This window comes from Chelonoidis abingdonii, chromosome 3, assembly GCF_003597395.2.
Source record: "Chelonoidis abingdonii isolate Lonesome George chromosome 3, CheloAbing_2.0, whole genome shotgun sequence".
NCBI lineage: Eukaryota > Metazoa > Chordata > Testudines > Testudinidae > Chelonoidis > Chelonoidis abingdonii.
Genome location: NC_133771.1, coordinates 11,621,526 through 11,633,667, shown reverse-complemented (window position 1 = coordinate 11,633,667; position 12,142 = coordinate 11,621,526). Strand labels below are relative to the sequence as shown.

Sequence of the window (12,142 nt, the reverse complement as noted above, 5' to 3'; positions counted from 1 at the left end):
TCAAAGTGCTGACAGAGAAACTGCCACTTGAGGAAGGACACAGAGTTGTGTCAAGTTGGCCAAGGACCTCACGGCAGAGAGGCCTATGGAAAGTGGCCTGCAGAAGTAAGTTGCTGATCTTGAGCTAAATCAGCAGGTGTCTGTTATATGTCCCAATATATTTTATACAAACCTCTGTGGCCTAACACGTCTTACACAATCTGAGATGGCACAATATATTTTGCGCAAAGACCATGGAGTTTTCCCAACACAGAAAGAAATTGCAAGAATTCCAGCCACCAGACTGTGGTTGGAACTTCAAATCTTTCTCATGTGCAGGGGTCACTTTCTGATTGGTTCACAGCAGCTTTGTCAAGAAGAATCCAAGTCTTCACAGACTGTATAAAACAGACTGTTTGTGTCAAATCCTCACTTCCTGAAGCTGAGAGAGACGGCGAGTGGGATTGACATCACCTGGCTACAGAGAACGCCCCTAGTCTGGTAACTGCTAAATTCTCTTCCCTTGTGCTCACCCTATTAACTCCTCTTTTAAAGTTCTATCTAGGGGAATGGCTATGAGATCCAGAAAGAGAAGAAGAACACAGCTGTCATAACCCCTTGAGTGAATGACCCACCTGAGTGAACTTTCTAGTAATCTGAAGAAACCATTCTGGCCTGGGTCACTGTCATGGAGAGCTGGAGAACATGGCTTCTTCATGCCAGTTTTAGCAGATTAGGAGCAAAATTCCACTCATTGTGTTTACCTCCCAAAAAACTTAGTTATTTTAAAGCTATCTGAGGTGATATCATTTAGTTATCTGAATTCCCTTTATCCAGAAATATTAGTTATCTGAATGCACAGTGTGATCCCTGTGTAGTGGTATGTTAGCTAATCATCCTCTGATGAACTAACCTTAGGACTGTGAGAGCTGAGATTTGGGAGGATTTCCAGAGTTAGAAATGAGGACAAGAAAAAAAAGGAAGAATTAGGGAGACAATAGGTGGGGAGGGAAAGAAAAACCATAAACAAAGAAGAAAGAAAGAGATGAAGTGGGTTAAGATAAAGACTGAAAGGAGAAGCGTTCAAGGAGAGAAAGGACAAAGGGAGACAGGACAGGAGTCATGGCAAAGAGACCAGAGCAGGAGGGAGAGGAACAAAGAGAGGCAGAGGAGAGTAGAGGATAGAAAAAGGCAAGGAAAGAAGGCGGGTGGGGGGAGTAGCCACAGGAAACAGGAGTCCCTTTTGTTGCTTCCTGAGGGTGTCAGGACACTGATAGGCCTTAGCTCCACAAGTGCTAATAGAAATAGTGAGGGGGTAGGGCTGGCTCACTCCCCTGGGATTGTCAGAGCTAGGAATCGCTCAAGCAACACCACGGAGGCTCCTGTCTCCTGCAGTTCCTCACCCTCTTTCCCCCTCTCTCATCTGTCTTTTCTTCCCCTTTTCTATCTTCTACTCTCTGCCTCCCTTTGTGCTCTGTCCATGCAGCAACTTGGGAACTGCCATCACCACAGCATGCAGGGGCAAAATGGAAATGAGCGTAACCCCTTCCTCTTCTGCTACCTCTGGCTTTAGCACTAAATTCATTAGCACTCCTTATGTTTATCCAAATGCCTGATTATCCAAATTTGGAATATCCCTCAGGCCAGTTGGATAAACCAGAGTGTTCTGTAATAGAATGTGTGATGTATACATGTCTTTCACTTGCAAACTGAATCTTAGTTGTCTAGAAATTTAGGGTAGCTCAGTATGCAATTATGAGTGTTAAAGTCCAGAAATATTTGTAGAAGCAAATGTCTCCTCCATAGAGGATAGCTGAGAGACACTCTTAGTGTTTCAGAGTTTAACCTAGATATCATATAGAATTTATCATTGAGAAAAATTGACAGCTTTTTTCCCAAAAGCAGGAAGAAGCTTTGAACTGACTGGCAAGCTAATGATCCCACTGTCTGAATATTTAGTTAACCTTGAATATTTAGTTCAAGTAGCCACAGAGCAAAGAATACTGGTAAAATTCTAGAGATATTCAGATTGTTTTAATAATTATCAGCATAAAGTGTGAAAATTAATTGAATTGTAATTCTTAATCTTAAGTAACTTGTCTGATTTTCTAAACTGTAACTTTAGAGCTGTTTTTTAGAACTGTCAGAGGTGCTCCCATAATTCCGCTGGGGAACACTTTTGATTAGCAATGGATAAGAATCTGCCCTAAAGGATTCATAGATTCTGTTGGTATCAAAGTTACCTGCCCAACACAATGCAGAACTAGGGTAAAGTTTGTCTATGTAAAACAGCTGTGATAAGGCTTTGAATGAATTGATGTGATCTGTTACCTTTTAGTAAATTGTAGCATCAAATCAGGAATTCATTGTTATAAATTTCATAAACATGAACAGACAACCATCTTTCTTGTGCTTTCTGCAGTTTCTAAATTGCTTTCAATTTTGCCTTGGCTAATAAAATATGTAAATGAGTGATAATTCTCTAGTCTCTACTTTGGCTAAGGAGAAAGAGATTACCACAAGAAACCTTATTTAAGACACTGAAAAATTAGTTACAAAACATGTTTGTGAAATGTATTTTGCCTCACTAACTGTTTCTCTCTAAAATCCATCTATGATTTCTTTGGAGCTGTACATAAGAACGGCCCTACTGGGTCAGACCAAAGGTTCATCTAGCCAGCATCTGTCTACCGACAGTGGCTAATGCCAGGTGCCCCAGAGAGAGTGAACCTAACAGACAATGATCAAGTGATCTCTCTCCTGCCATCCATCTCCATCCTCTGACAAACAGAAGCTAGGGACACCATTCCTTACCCATCCTGGCTAATAGCCATTTATGGACTCAACCACCATGAATTTATCCAGTTCTCTTTGAAACACTGTTATAGTCCTAGCTTTCACAGCCTCCTCAGGTAAGGAGTTCCACAAGTTGACTGTGCGCTGCATGAAGAAGAATTTTTTTTTATTTGTTTTAAACCTGATGCCTTTTAATTTCATTTGGTGACCTCTAGTTCTTGTATTATGGGAACAAGTAAATGACTTTTCCTTATCCACTTTCTCCACATCACTCATGATTTTATATACCTCTATCATATTCCCACTTGGTCTTCTCTTTTCCAAGCTCAAGAGTCCTAGCCTCTTTAATCTTTCCTCATATGCAACTGTCATAAGTAGATAGGTAAGGTAAGGGTTAAGTTTCTTTTACCTGGAAAGGGTAACCAAACACTTGACCAGAGGACCAATCAGAGAACTGGATTGTTTAAAGTCAGGGGCGGGAATTTGTATACTTGGGGTCTTTGTTGTTTTCTCGGCTATGGGTAAACAAGTTTCCTTCTAACTCTCTCTTATCTCAAATATTCTACTAAAAGTCTGTGAGTACAAAGGAAAGCAAAGTAATTCGGCTATGAAGAGCTTTGTGTTGTATGTACAGATGTGGATTGCTGTGTCTTTGTTGCTTCCTTGGCTGTGAGGGACACGCTTTCTTCTAACTCCATCTTATCTCAAAGTTTCTCCTAAACATCTGTGAGTACAAAGGAAAGCAAAGTAAATCAGCTAGATGCAGCTTGTGTTGTATTAACATTGTATGTGATTTGTGGACTGGTTTAATCGGGCTATCTAAATCAGACTGTGTATCATATTTTCTATAAGCAAAGAAGCCTGTATTGAGTTTAATGCAAGATATTGTTTATATTTCTTTCTTTTTTCTATACAGTTTTCTTTTAAACCTTGTGGAAGTTTCTTTCTAGTGAGGCAGAAGGGGGAGGGAAAAGCCCAAACTCTGTGTCTCACTTCCTATTGTCCAGGCGAGAAAAGGCTGGCAGGACAAAGAGGGGAATCTCTTGTTGTGAGCTGACTAGGTGAATGCCCTAGCCTCGGGGAAGCGTAGATATTGCCTTCTCCGGTTGTATCAAGGAGTGAAGTATGGATTGCCACCGGCTACCCAGGGAAAGGGGGGGAAGCTGGAGAGGAGAGAGAGGAGAGACCCAGGGGTCTGGTTTGGGGGTCCCCAAAGGAATGGGTTGGGGACACCAAGAGAGGAAAGGGGGTCAGGCCCTATAATATCCTGACCTGTGGCAGCGAGAATACCAAGCTGGGTAGTGAGTGGGGGAGTTTCAAATAAAGCCCCAGATTTTGGATTGCTAAATCCAGGTTTGGGACAGGAGGTTTATTACGCAACCTTCTCCAAACCCCTATCTTTTAGTTGCCCTTTTCTGAACACTTTCTAATGCCAGTATATCATTTTTGAGGTGAGGAGACCACATCTGTAAACAGTATTCAAGATGTGGGCGTACCATGGATTTATATAAGGGCAATAATATATTCTCAGTCTTATTATCTATCCCCTTTTTAATGATTCCTAACATCCTGTTTGCTTTTTTGACTGCATCTGCACACTGCGTGGACATCTTCAGAGAACTGTATAGATAACAATCATTATAAGAGATTACAGAACATATAAATGTCATTTGGATTAAAATAATATTTCTAGAATTCAGCATATGCCCATGATCTGTATATATAGGGACTCTGACTCCTCTTTGTCTTGGTGTCTCCTGTGTCCAGTTACAGAGTTCCCAGCTGACCTTCTGCCATGAAGATCCTTTATCTGCTGGTTGCTATTTTCTTTCTGGTGCTTCAGGGCATGCCAGGTAAGATATAAATGTAAGCGAGGGATGATGAAGAGGGATCTCTGGGAGCCTAAGGTTTCCTAATGCTTTCCATTAGAAACAAGTTTCTGACCTTTTTCTTAGGAGCACTAGTACCTCTGCAGTTTACATGGAATTTGGAGAGGTAACTGTTCAGAGATCTGGATTATGTCTTTGCTGCCCCCAAAGAAAAAAATGTTTGACTGAATTATGCCCAGTGGAAAAAAAAATCCATAGTGTTTTTCTCAAATCTTTCTGAGGCTTGCTGCTTAAGCCACTCCATATTATACCTGCATTGCACATACTCTTCCTCTAACAGGCAATGACAAAAGTTTGTGCTCAAATAAATTTGTTAGTCTCTAAGGTGTCACAAGTGCTCCTGTTCTTTTTGTGGACACAGACTAACACAGTTGCTACTCTAAAAATGACAAAACTGACTATCAGAATGGGATATAAATAAAATGAAGTGTGAGGAGGAGGGATGTGAAGGAGGAGGGATGTGATATAAATAAAACAAAGTGTGAGAAGGAGGGATAGCTCAGTGGTTTGAGCATTGGTCTGCTAAACGCAGGGTTGTGAACTCAATCCTTGAGGGGGGGAGGGATTTGGTCCCCCTTTGAGCAGGGGGTTGGACTAGATGATCTCTAGAGGTCCCTTTCAACCCTAATAATCTATGATTCCATATACACTTTGGTTTAGGATAACGTACATGGAGTTCAGAGGCAGGAGATTGTGAATTAACTTCTGCAGCAGGCTAGTGTTCATAATTCTGTGCCTGCCACAAACTGTATTATACAGTCAGGTATCATAGCCCACTGGCAGGTTACACAGGTGGGAACAGAACCCAGACCTTTAAAATGGCAGGCTCTCATCTCAGGGTCTTAACCACACTGTTTCTAAGAATCTATCATTACTATATGCTTGGCTGCTTTCTAAGAAATTATATAATCGGAGGGTGGGAGAGTGTCTTCAATCATGGCAATGTATCTGTGTAGGTCAGTGTTTCTTAAATACAGCCACCATGTCCACATGCGGCCACCAGAGGCTTTTCTTGTGGCCACAGTCACCTAGGCTGTCATGGGGGGGAGTGCAAAGTAGCAGCCCCTCCTCCTCCCTGTAGCTCCTGGATGCACAGCCCTAGCGTTGGTTGCTGGGGCCAGCAGCAGGAGTTGGGCCCTGTCTCCCTCTGAAGACACCTGGGACACAACGCTGGAGGAGCAGGCAGCCAGCGAGTTCCCCACCTTCCCTGGGGTGGTGGGGCAGCAAGCTCTGGCTGAGGAGCTTTGGGCTTCAGCCCTGGGCTATGGCTGCTGAGTGGCAGGCCCCAGGCTCCAGCCACGTGGCTTCAGCCTCCATCCCTGGACCCGGTCCTTCAGCTGCGGGGCTTTGGGTTCTGGATGCAGGGCTTCGGGCTTAATTTGTCCCTAGGCTTGCCAGGACTGAGTAAACCACCTGTAAAAGTGATACTTATATGTTTGTCAATATCACTTTTCATAACAGACTTACTAGCTAGCAATAAATAAATTGAAATGATTTGGCCATGTCTATGTGCATATTTATTTGGTTTTCCTAAAGCTAATTAAGTATTTTAGGAAAAAGTGTGAGAGCGGCCACCAGCAAGAGTTAGTGGCCGGACTCTGAGGCCACCAATAAATTTGTCCTGAGAACCGCTGGTTTAGGTTGCCCAACAACCTTCAGTTCAAAATGTTCTAACCTAAATATTCTACAAGCTTTGGGTGTGCACATTGGGGCTGGATTTTCAGAATAACAGGCCCTTCGAGTGTAACCAAAACTTGACAACTGGTCATGAAGACATTATTTCAAAGCTAATTTTTAGAAAAAAACATAGACAGGCATGCATTGAAACCAGAAGGGATTTTTTCAAGCTTGTCTCTTTCAAAAATGTGTAGTCATCCAACCTGATGCTGAGCCAATTCAACCCTACTTCACCAAATTGCATTTGTGATACTGCCTGGCACATTGCTGCTAGAGACAGAGGGAATCAAACCCACAACAGCAGCCACCTAGAGAACATGGCGATCTGAGCAGCTGCTTCCTTTCCATCACTTAAAGGCCGAGGGCAGCACAAGACACCATACTGAGAGCTACAGTTCTCAACTCTGCAGCCCAAGGGCCAGCACCCCTCTTTAATTAACTTTCTCCATTCTCTTCTTAGTGGCAGCCAATGAAAGGTCGCAGAACTACACTCATCTCAACAGCACTAAAGCTGTGATACATTTTTGGACTTGATCTTTTGGGCTGACTTGGCCAAGCGTCAGTGAATGAGAAATGCCTGTCCTCTTGAAATCACCATGCTTATTTACCTGGCTCTGCAGAATGATGACGGACTCTTTTTCTTTCTGCAGAATTCTCTGAGGCTCAGAATCCCTTCAAGCTCTGTAAATACCGAGGAGGTTCCTGCTCCTATAAGAGATGTCCCTTCAATTCTAAAGTCGTTGGCATATGTGGTGGACGTTTTGTGTGCTGTCGCAGGTAAGTTCAAGATTCGGCAAGGCAGACATTGCAGTGTGAACAGAAATGCCTGTTCCTCTCCTTTCTACATCTGAGCTGTTGTTTAATGCTCTTGGAGGCTCAGCAGATGTGGGCCACGGGCAGGGGTCAAAGGAGGCTTCAAGCATATTTTGTGCTGCTCACATTCTAGGCCACCTGGGAGCAGGAGTGGCCTCAGCATGTATTAGAACAGTGTTTCACAAACCGTTGTACTGGTGATCCCTTTTGCATAGTAAGCCTCTGCGTGTATAAATTAAAAACACATTTTTATATATTTAACACCATTCTAATAGCTGAAGAAAAGTGGGGTTTGGGGGGGAGGTTGACAGCTCGTGACCCCCCCAGGCAATAACCTCGCGACCCCTTGAGAGGTCCCAACCCCCAATTTGAGAAACCCTGTATTAGAACATCTCATTGGCTTCTATTGCATATAGCACCCTTACCTGGGCTCCTGGACAGCCTGCAGCAGCCCAGATTCTCTGTAGTGCTCAGTGCTACTGGGAATGTCCCCTTATACCTGACAGCCCCCAGCAATATCTCCAGCACCGCCCCATCATTTGCAACAGGGACAGCATAGACCTATTATGGCAACCATGCGCTGCTCATGCTTTGGAAGAATTTTCCGCAAACCTCTTAATGGCACTTTTAAAGCCTCCATATGCTGCCAAAGCTTCATATATACAAAGGAATTGGTGCCCAAAGCTACCATTGTCTACATTGCTTTTAAATTTTTGAATCAGAAATCAAGCAGGAAAAACAAAAGTCTGGAGGAGAGCATGTAGAGGATGTGCCTACTGTGTATCAGCGTGCAGCAGAAGTGAAGGCAAAAGTTAGAAATAGAACAATAACTACCACAAATGAGATACAGAGGAAATTGGAAGTAATGAAATGCAGCAATATGAAAAGGGAAGCTAGGACAAGAGGGAAGAAACCAGAGCTGGGAGGGCTAAGGACTAGAAAGCATTTTATTAAAATAACAGAAAGAAAAGAAATCTTTACAACGTTATGGATCCATTTCTATATAGTGGGGAAAAATGTGAATAATGAGGCCCAGACAGCAGAAGTGTTCACTAAATATTTCTGTTCTGTATGCAGAAAGAAGCAGGTTGAGGTACTGATATTACATGAGGATGGTGACTTCTATCTAGTCCATTAGTAATTAAGGAGGATGTTAGCATCTACTAGGGATAAACATTTTTAAATCAGCACACCTAGATAATTTCTGTCACAGACTCTTCAAAGAGTTAGGTGAGGAGATCTTTGTTCCACTGATCATTTCTGAAACATTTTGGAATGTTGGGGAAATTCCAGAAGATGGGAAGACTGATACTCTTATGCCAGTAGACACAAAGGACAGGCAAGATGACCCAGGAAACTAGAGGCCAGTGAGCTTGACATCAATCCCTGGCAAAATAATAGAAAAGATGATTCAATCAATAAAAGATTAAAATTAAGAATATAGTTAATGTCAGTGAACAGGGATTTTAGCATATTCAGTCTTGCTAAAAAAAACTACTTTTTGTTCAGATTACTTTGAAGTTAGTATTTCAAGTTAACTGCCAGGATATAACATAATTATATTATTGCAAAAAGCTTGGCTTGCACTGCACAAGATTCTGAATAAAAACCTAGCACCATGCAATCTCAGTAAAACGCACATTAATAAATAATATAATATACTTCTCAATGGGGAATCATTATCTAATGTGGGTGCCTCCAGAGATTTGATTAAGGTGTTTCAGTATATTTACAGGGAGAAAATACCAGATTCTCAAGGGCTCTTTAATCTAGCAGAGAAGGCAGAACAGGAACCACTGGCTGAAAGCTGAAGCCAGACAAATCAAGTTAGAAATAACAGAAAAATGTTTACAATGAGGATGTTTAACCATTGGGACAAGCTATCAAGGAAATGAGGTATTCTCCATCACTTGGTGTCTTCAAATCAAGGATGGATGCCTTTGTGGAAGATAATCAAATACAAGATGCTGGGCTCAATATAGGGGTAACTGCAGGGAAATTCTATGGGCTATGTCTTACAGGAGGTCAGACTAGATGATTTATTGGTCCCTTCTGGCGTTAAAATCTATGACATTCTGGGAACAAAGTGGCTGCTGTCTGCAGGAACTTGGTGTTTAAAAAGCTTTCAAACTGTAAAGCTACAGCTTTATAATAAAGAAAAGCCTAAGAGTTCAGTGTACAGTCTTAACCCTTTATCGTTCCTCTTTGAAAACCAGGGGAGGTAGTTGTAAAAATCTTGGTGACGTCAATGTGAACACGATTCAGAACGTTTTCCAATGGGTTTAAACATCAAGGTTCCTATGTAAAGTTAGACTGGCCACACTGTAAATCTCTACAAATGAATTCCATGTGCTGGAGTTAACCAGGAACCCCTTCACTCGCCATAGTGTTGCTTGGGAATTCCTTTGAAATCAAACATCATATTATTCCTGTTCTATGGGAAATCATCACAAAATCTGATTCTCTTTTCTTTGTACAGACGATTTTTTGGCTGATTGTCTAGGCAGGACTTCTGGGAATCCGGCAGCCAGACACTTGTTTCTAAATTCATCAGATTCTGCTTCAATGGAACCCTGCAGTGGCATTCATTTGGACTGGAAAGAATCTCCTGAGCTGGAGAAATCCCAGAAGGGAGCCTTGTATCGCCCTTATAAGATTTGTTACTCTCCTTTTAACAAAAAATATTTGGTTTGAAATAATCTTGCTGGTGTGTCGATGGGAGGCAAGGGGTCTGTTTCTATCATTTGTCATCCTTACAAATCCGTCTTGTTTCATGTTTTAAAATTTAAAATAAAATACCATGAAAACTGCCCTTTATCACGTTATTTCCTCACCTGGCTGTTTATAGACCATGGTCCACACATGTGTGTAGGTTTCAGTCAATTTCTGTGGGTAGATTTTTAATTTTTACAACTTGTAGAAATCCTTTCAGTTTGTGGTGTCAGAGGAGCTGGGTCCAGTCACAGACTGACTGTACGGAGTGTAACACCCACCGTGGAGCTGCATGGCCTGTAGACCCTCTCCCTATGTTCCAAAACTCATCACCCGCACTGAGGAGAACAGAGGAAATCAGCCCAGTCTGGATTCCAGTGTAAGGCCTGATTCTCCTTCCTGTTACACAGACTGCCCCAGTTCATTACATTTAAAACATCGCCCAGCTGACTGGTCACTGGGCTGAGGTGGGTTGCTGGAGACAGGTGAGATGGAACAATAAGGTGTCTGGGGCTTTCCTTGGGTTGTAGGTGGGGCCTTGGGTTGCCCCCGGTTATATTCGCTCCAACTGCTAGTAGTTTTTTTCTTTTCTGTCACGTCCACCCATTTGGCTCCAATCTCCCCCGCCTCGGTTACAGTTTTGGGCTTCCCATCTAGGATGTACCTATCTATTTCCTCAGGAACACCTTCTAGAACTGCTCCATTGCATTAGGAAGACAGCTCTTCCAGAGAGTAGCACTTGCTCCTGATTCCAGCATTCCAATTCTTTCCAATGATGGTACGTGATCGGTAAAATTCTGTATCACATCTGGTTTCCACCTTAGCCTCTAATCACCACTGGCATTGCTCAGGTCGTTGCTCCATTCTCAATCTGGCTTGGTTTTAAAAGTTTATAATCATTCATGTTCTCCTTAGCATTTCAGCTGCCACCTCTGCTTAAGGTCCACTGAGCTATGGCCTCAGCTCTATCATGTACTGGTCTGTAGGGATGCTGTACCCATGGCAGGCCCTTTCGAAATTTTCTAAGAAAGGCCTTCAGTATCGTCACCTGTCTTGTAGGGTGGGAATTTTTCTGGGATGGGAAACAGTACCTGGAGAAAAGGTTGTTAGGGTTGGCTGAAAACTCCTGCTTTAGCCTTGCTAATTCCAAGGGCATGCTTGTGGGCCTCCCTCTGGATCTGCCATAGCCTCTGATGGTCAGCCTCTTTGGGTTTCTCTTCTTTTCCTCTTTTTCTTTCTTCCTCCATCTCTTTTTTTCTCACTTCTAACGCAAACTCACAGCTTTTATACTTGGACTTCTCAGAATGAAAAGAAACCCAGAAAACTGGTTTGTAACTTTGTTCTTTTGCAAAATGTTAAAAATTTACCCTTCCAGCTATGCCCAGTGGAATCCTTTCTAACAAAAGCTTGTTAGAAAACCTTTATCTGTTTGCCTTTCAGTGCATCTCTCCTTCACTGCTTCCCCAGCATCTCAAAGGAGGGGAAAAAAATCTGCTTTTGGTTTCCTAAAAAAATCCTCACCGCTGTACCATGTCAAGGTCCTTCCCCCACTCTGAACTTTAGGGTACAGATGTGGGGACCTGCATGGACACTTCTAAGCTTAATTACTAGCTTAGATCTGGTATCACTGCCACCATCCAGAATTTTCAGTGTCTGGATCACTCCTTCTCCCCCCAAAACCTTCCCCTCCCTGGGTAGCCTTGAGAGACTCTTTCACCAATTCCCTGGTGAGTCCAGATCCAATCCCCTTGGATCTAAAAACAAGGAAAAATCAATTAGATATTAAGAAAAAGGCTTTTAATTAAAGAAAAGAAAGGTAAAAGAAAACCCTCTGGGAGATATTAGCATACCAACTACTCTCACAGACAACAGATTCAAAACACAGAGAATGTTCCCCTGGGCACAATTTAATTACACAAAAAAATACCCAGTTTGATTCTACCTCTAATTGCATAAGACAGGTTACAAAGAAATAAACATAAACCTATTTATTCCTTTCTAAAAACTTACTACTCTGATAAGAGACTGGTTCCTTGATCTTTTTCACTCCGGCTGAAACTGAAACTCTCAACAAAGGAAAAACTTCCCTCCTTCCTTTTGAAACATCTTGTTCCCCCATTGGTCCCTCTGGTCAGGTGTTAGCGAGGCTAGGTGAACTTCTTAACTCTTTACAGGTCAAAGAGGCATTAACCCTTAACCATCTGTTTATGACAGAGGGTGTTTAACCACTGGGACAATGGACCAAGGAAATGAAGTATTCTTCATCTTTTGGTGTC

General features: G+C 42.4%; 1 protein-coding gene across 1 annotated transcript; it reads left to right on the top strand.

Annotated features, from left to right (window-relative positions):
- Positions 1 to 429: 429 nt before the first annotated feature.
- On the top strand, positions 430 to 7,122 carry LOC116817004 (gallinacin-9-like). Its single transcript, XM_075063422.1, has 3 exons — positions 430 to 480; positions 4,543 to 4,628; positions 6,992 to 7,122. Exons 2-3 carry the CDS (start codon positions 4,571 to 4,573, stop codon positions 7,120 to 7,122), a joined length of 189 nt encoding a protein of 62 aa, XP_074919523.1. The 5' UTR covers positions 430 to 480; positions 4,543 to 4,570.
- Positions 7,123 to 12,142: the final 5,020 nt, after the last annotated feature.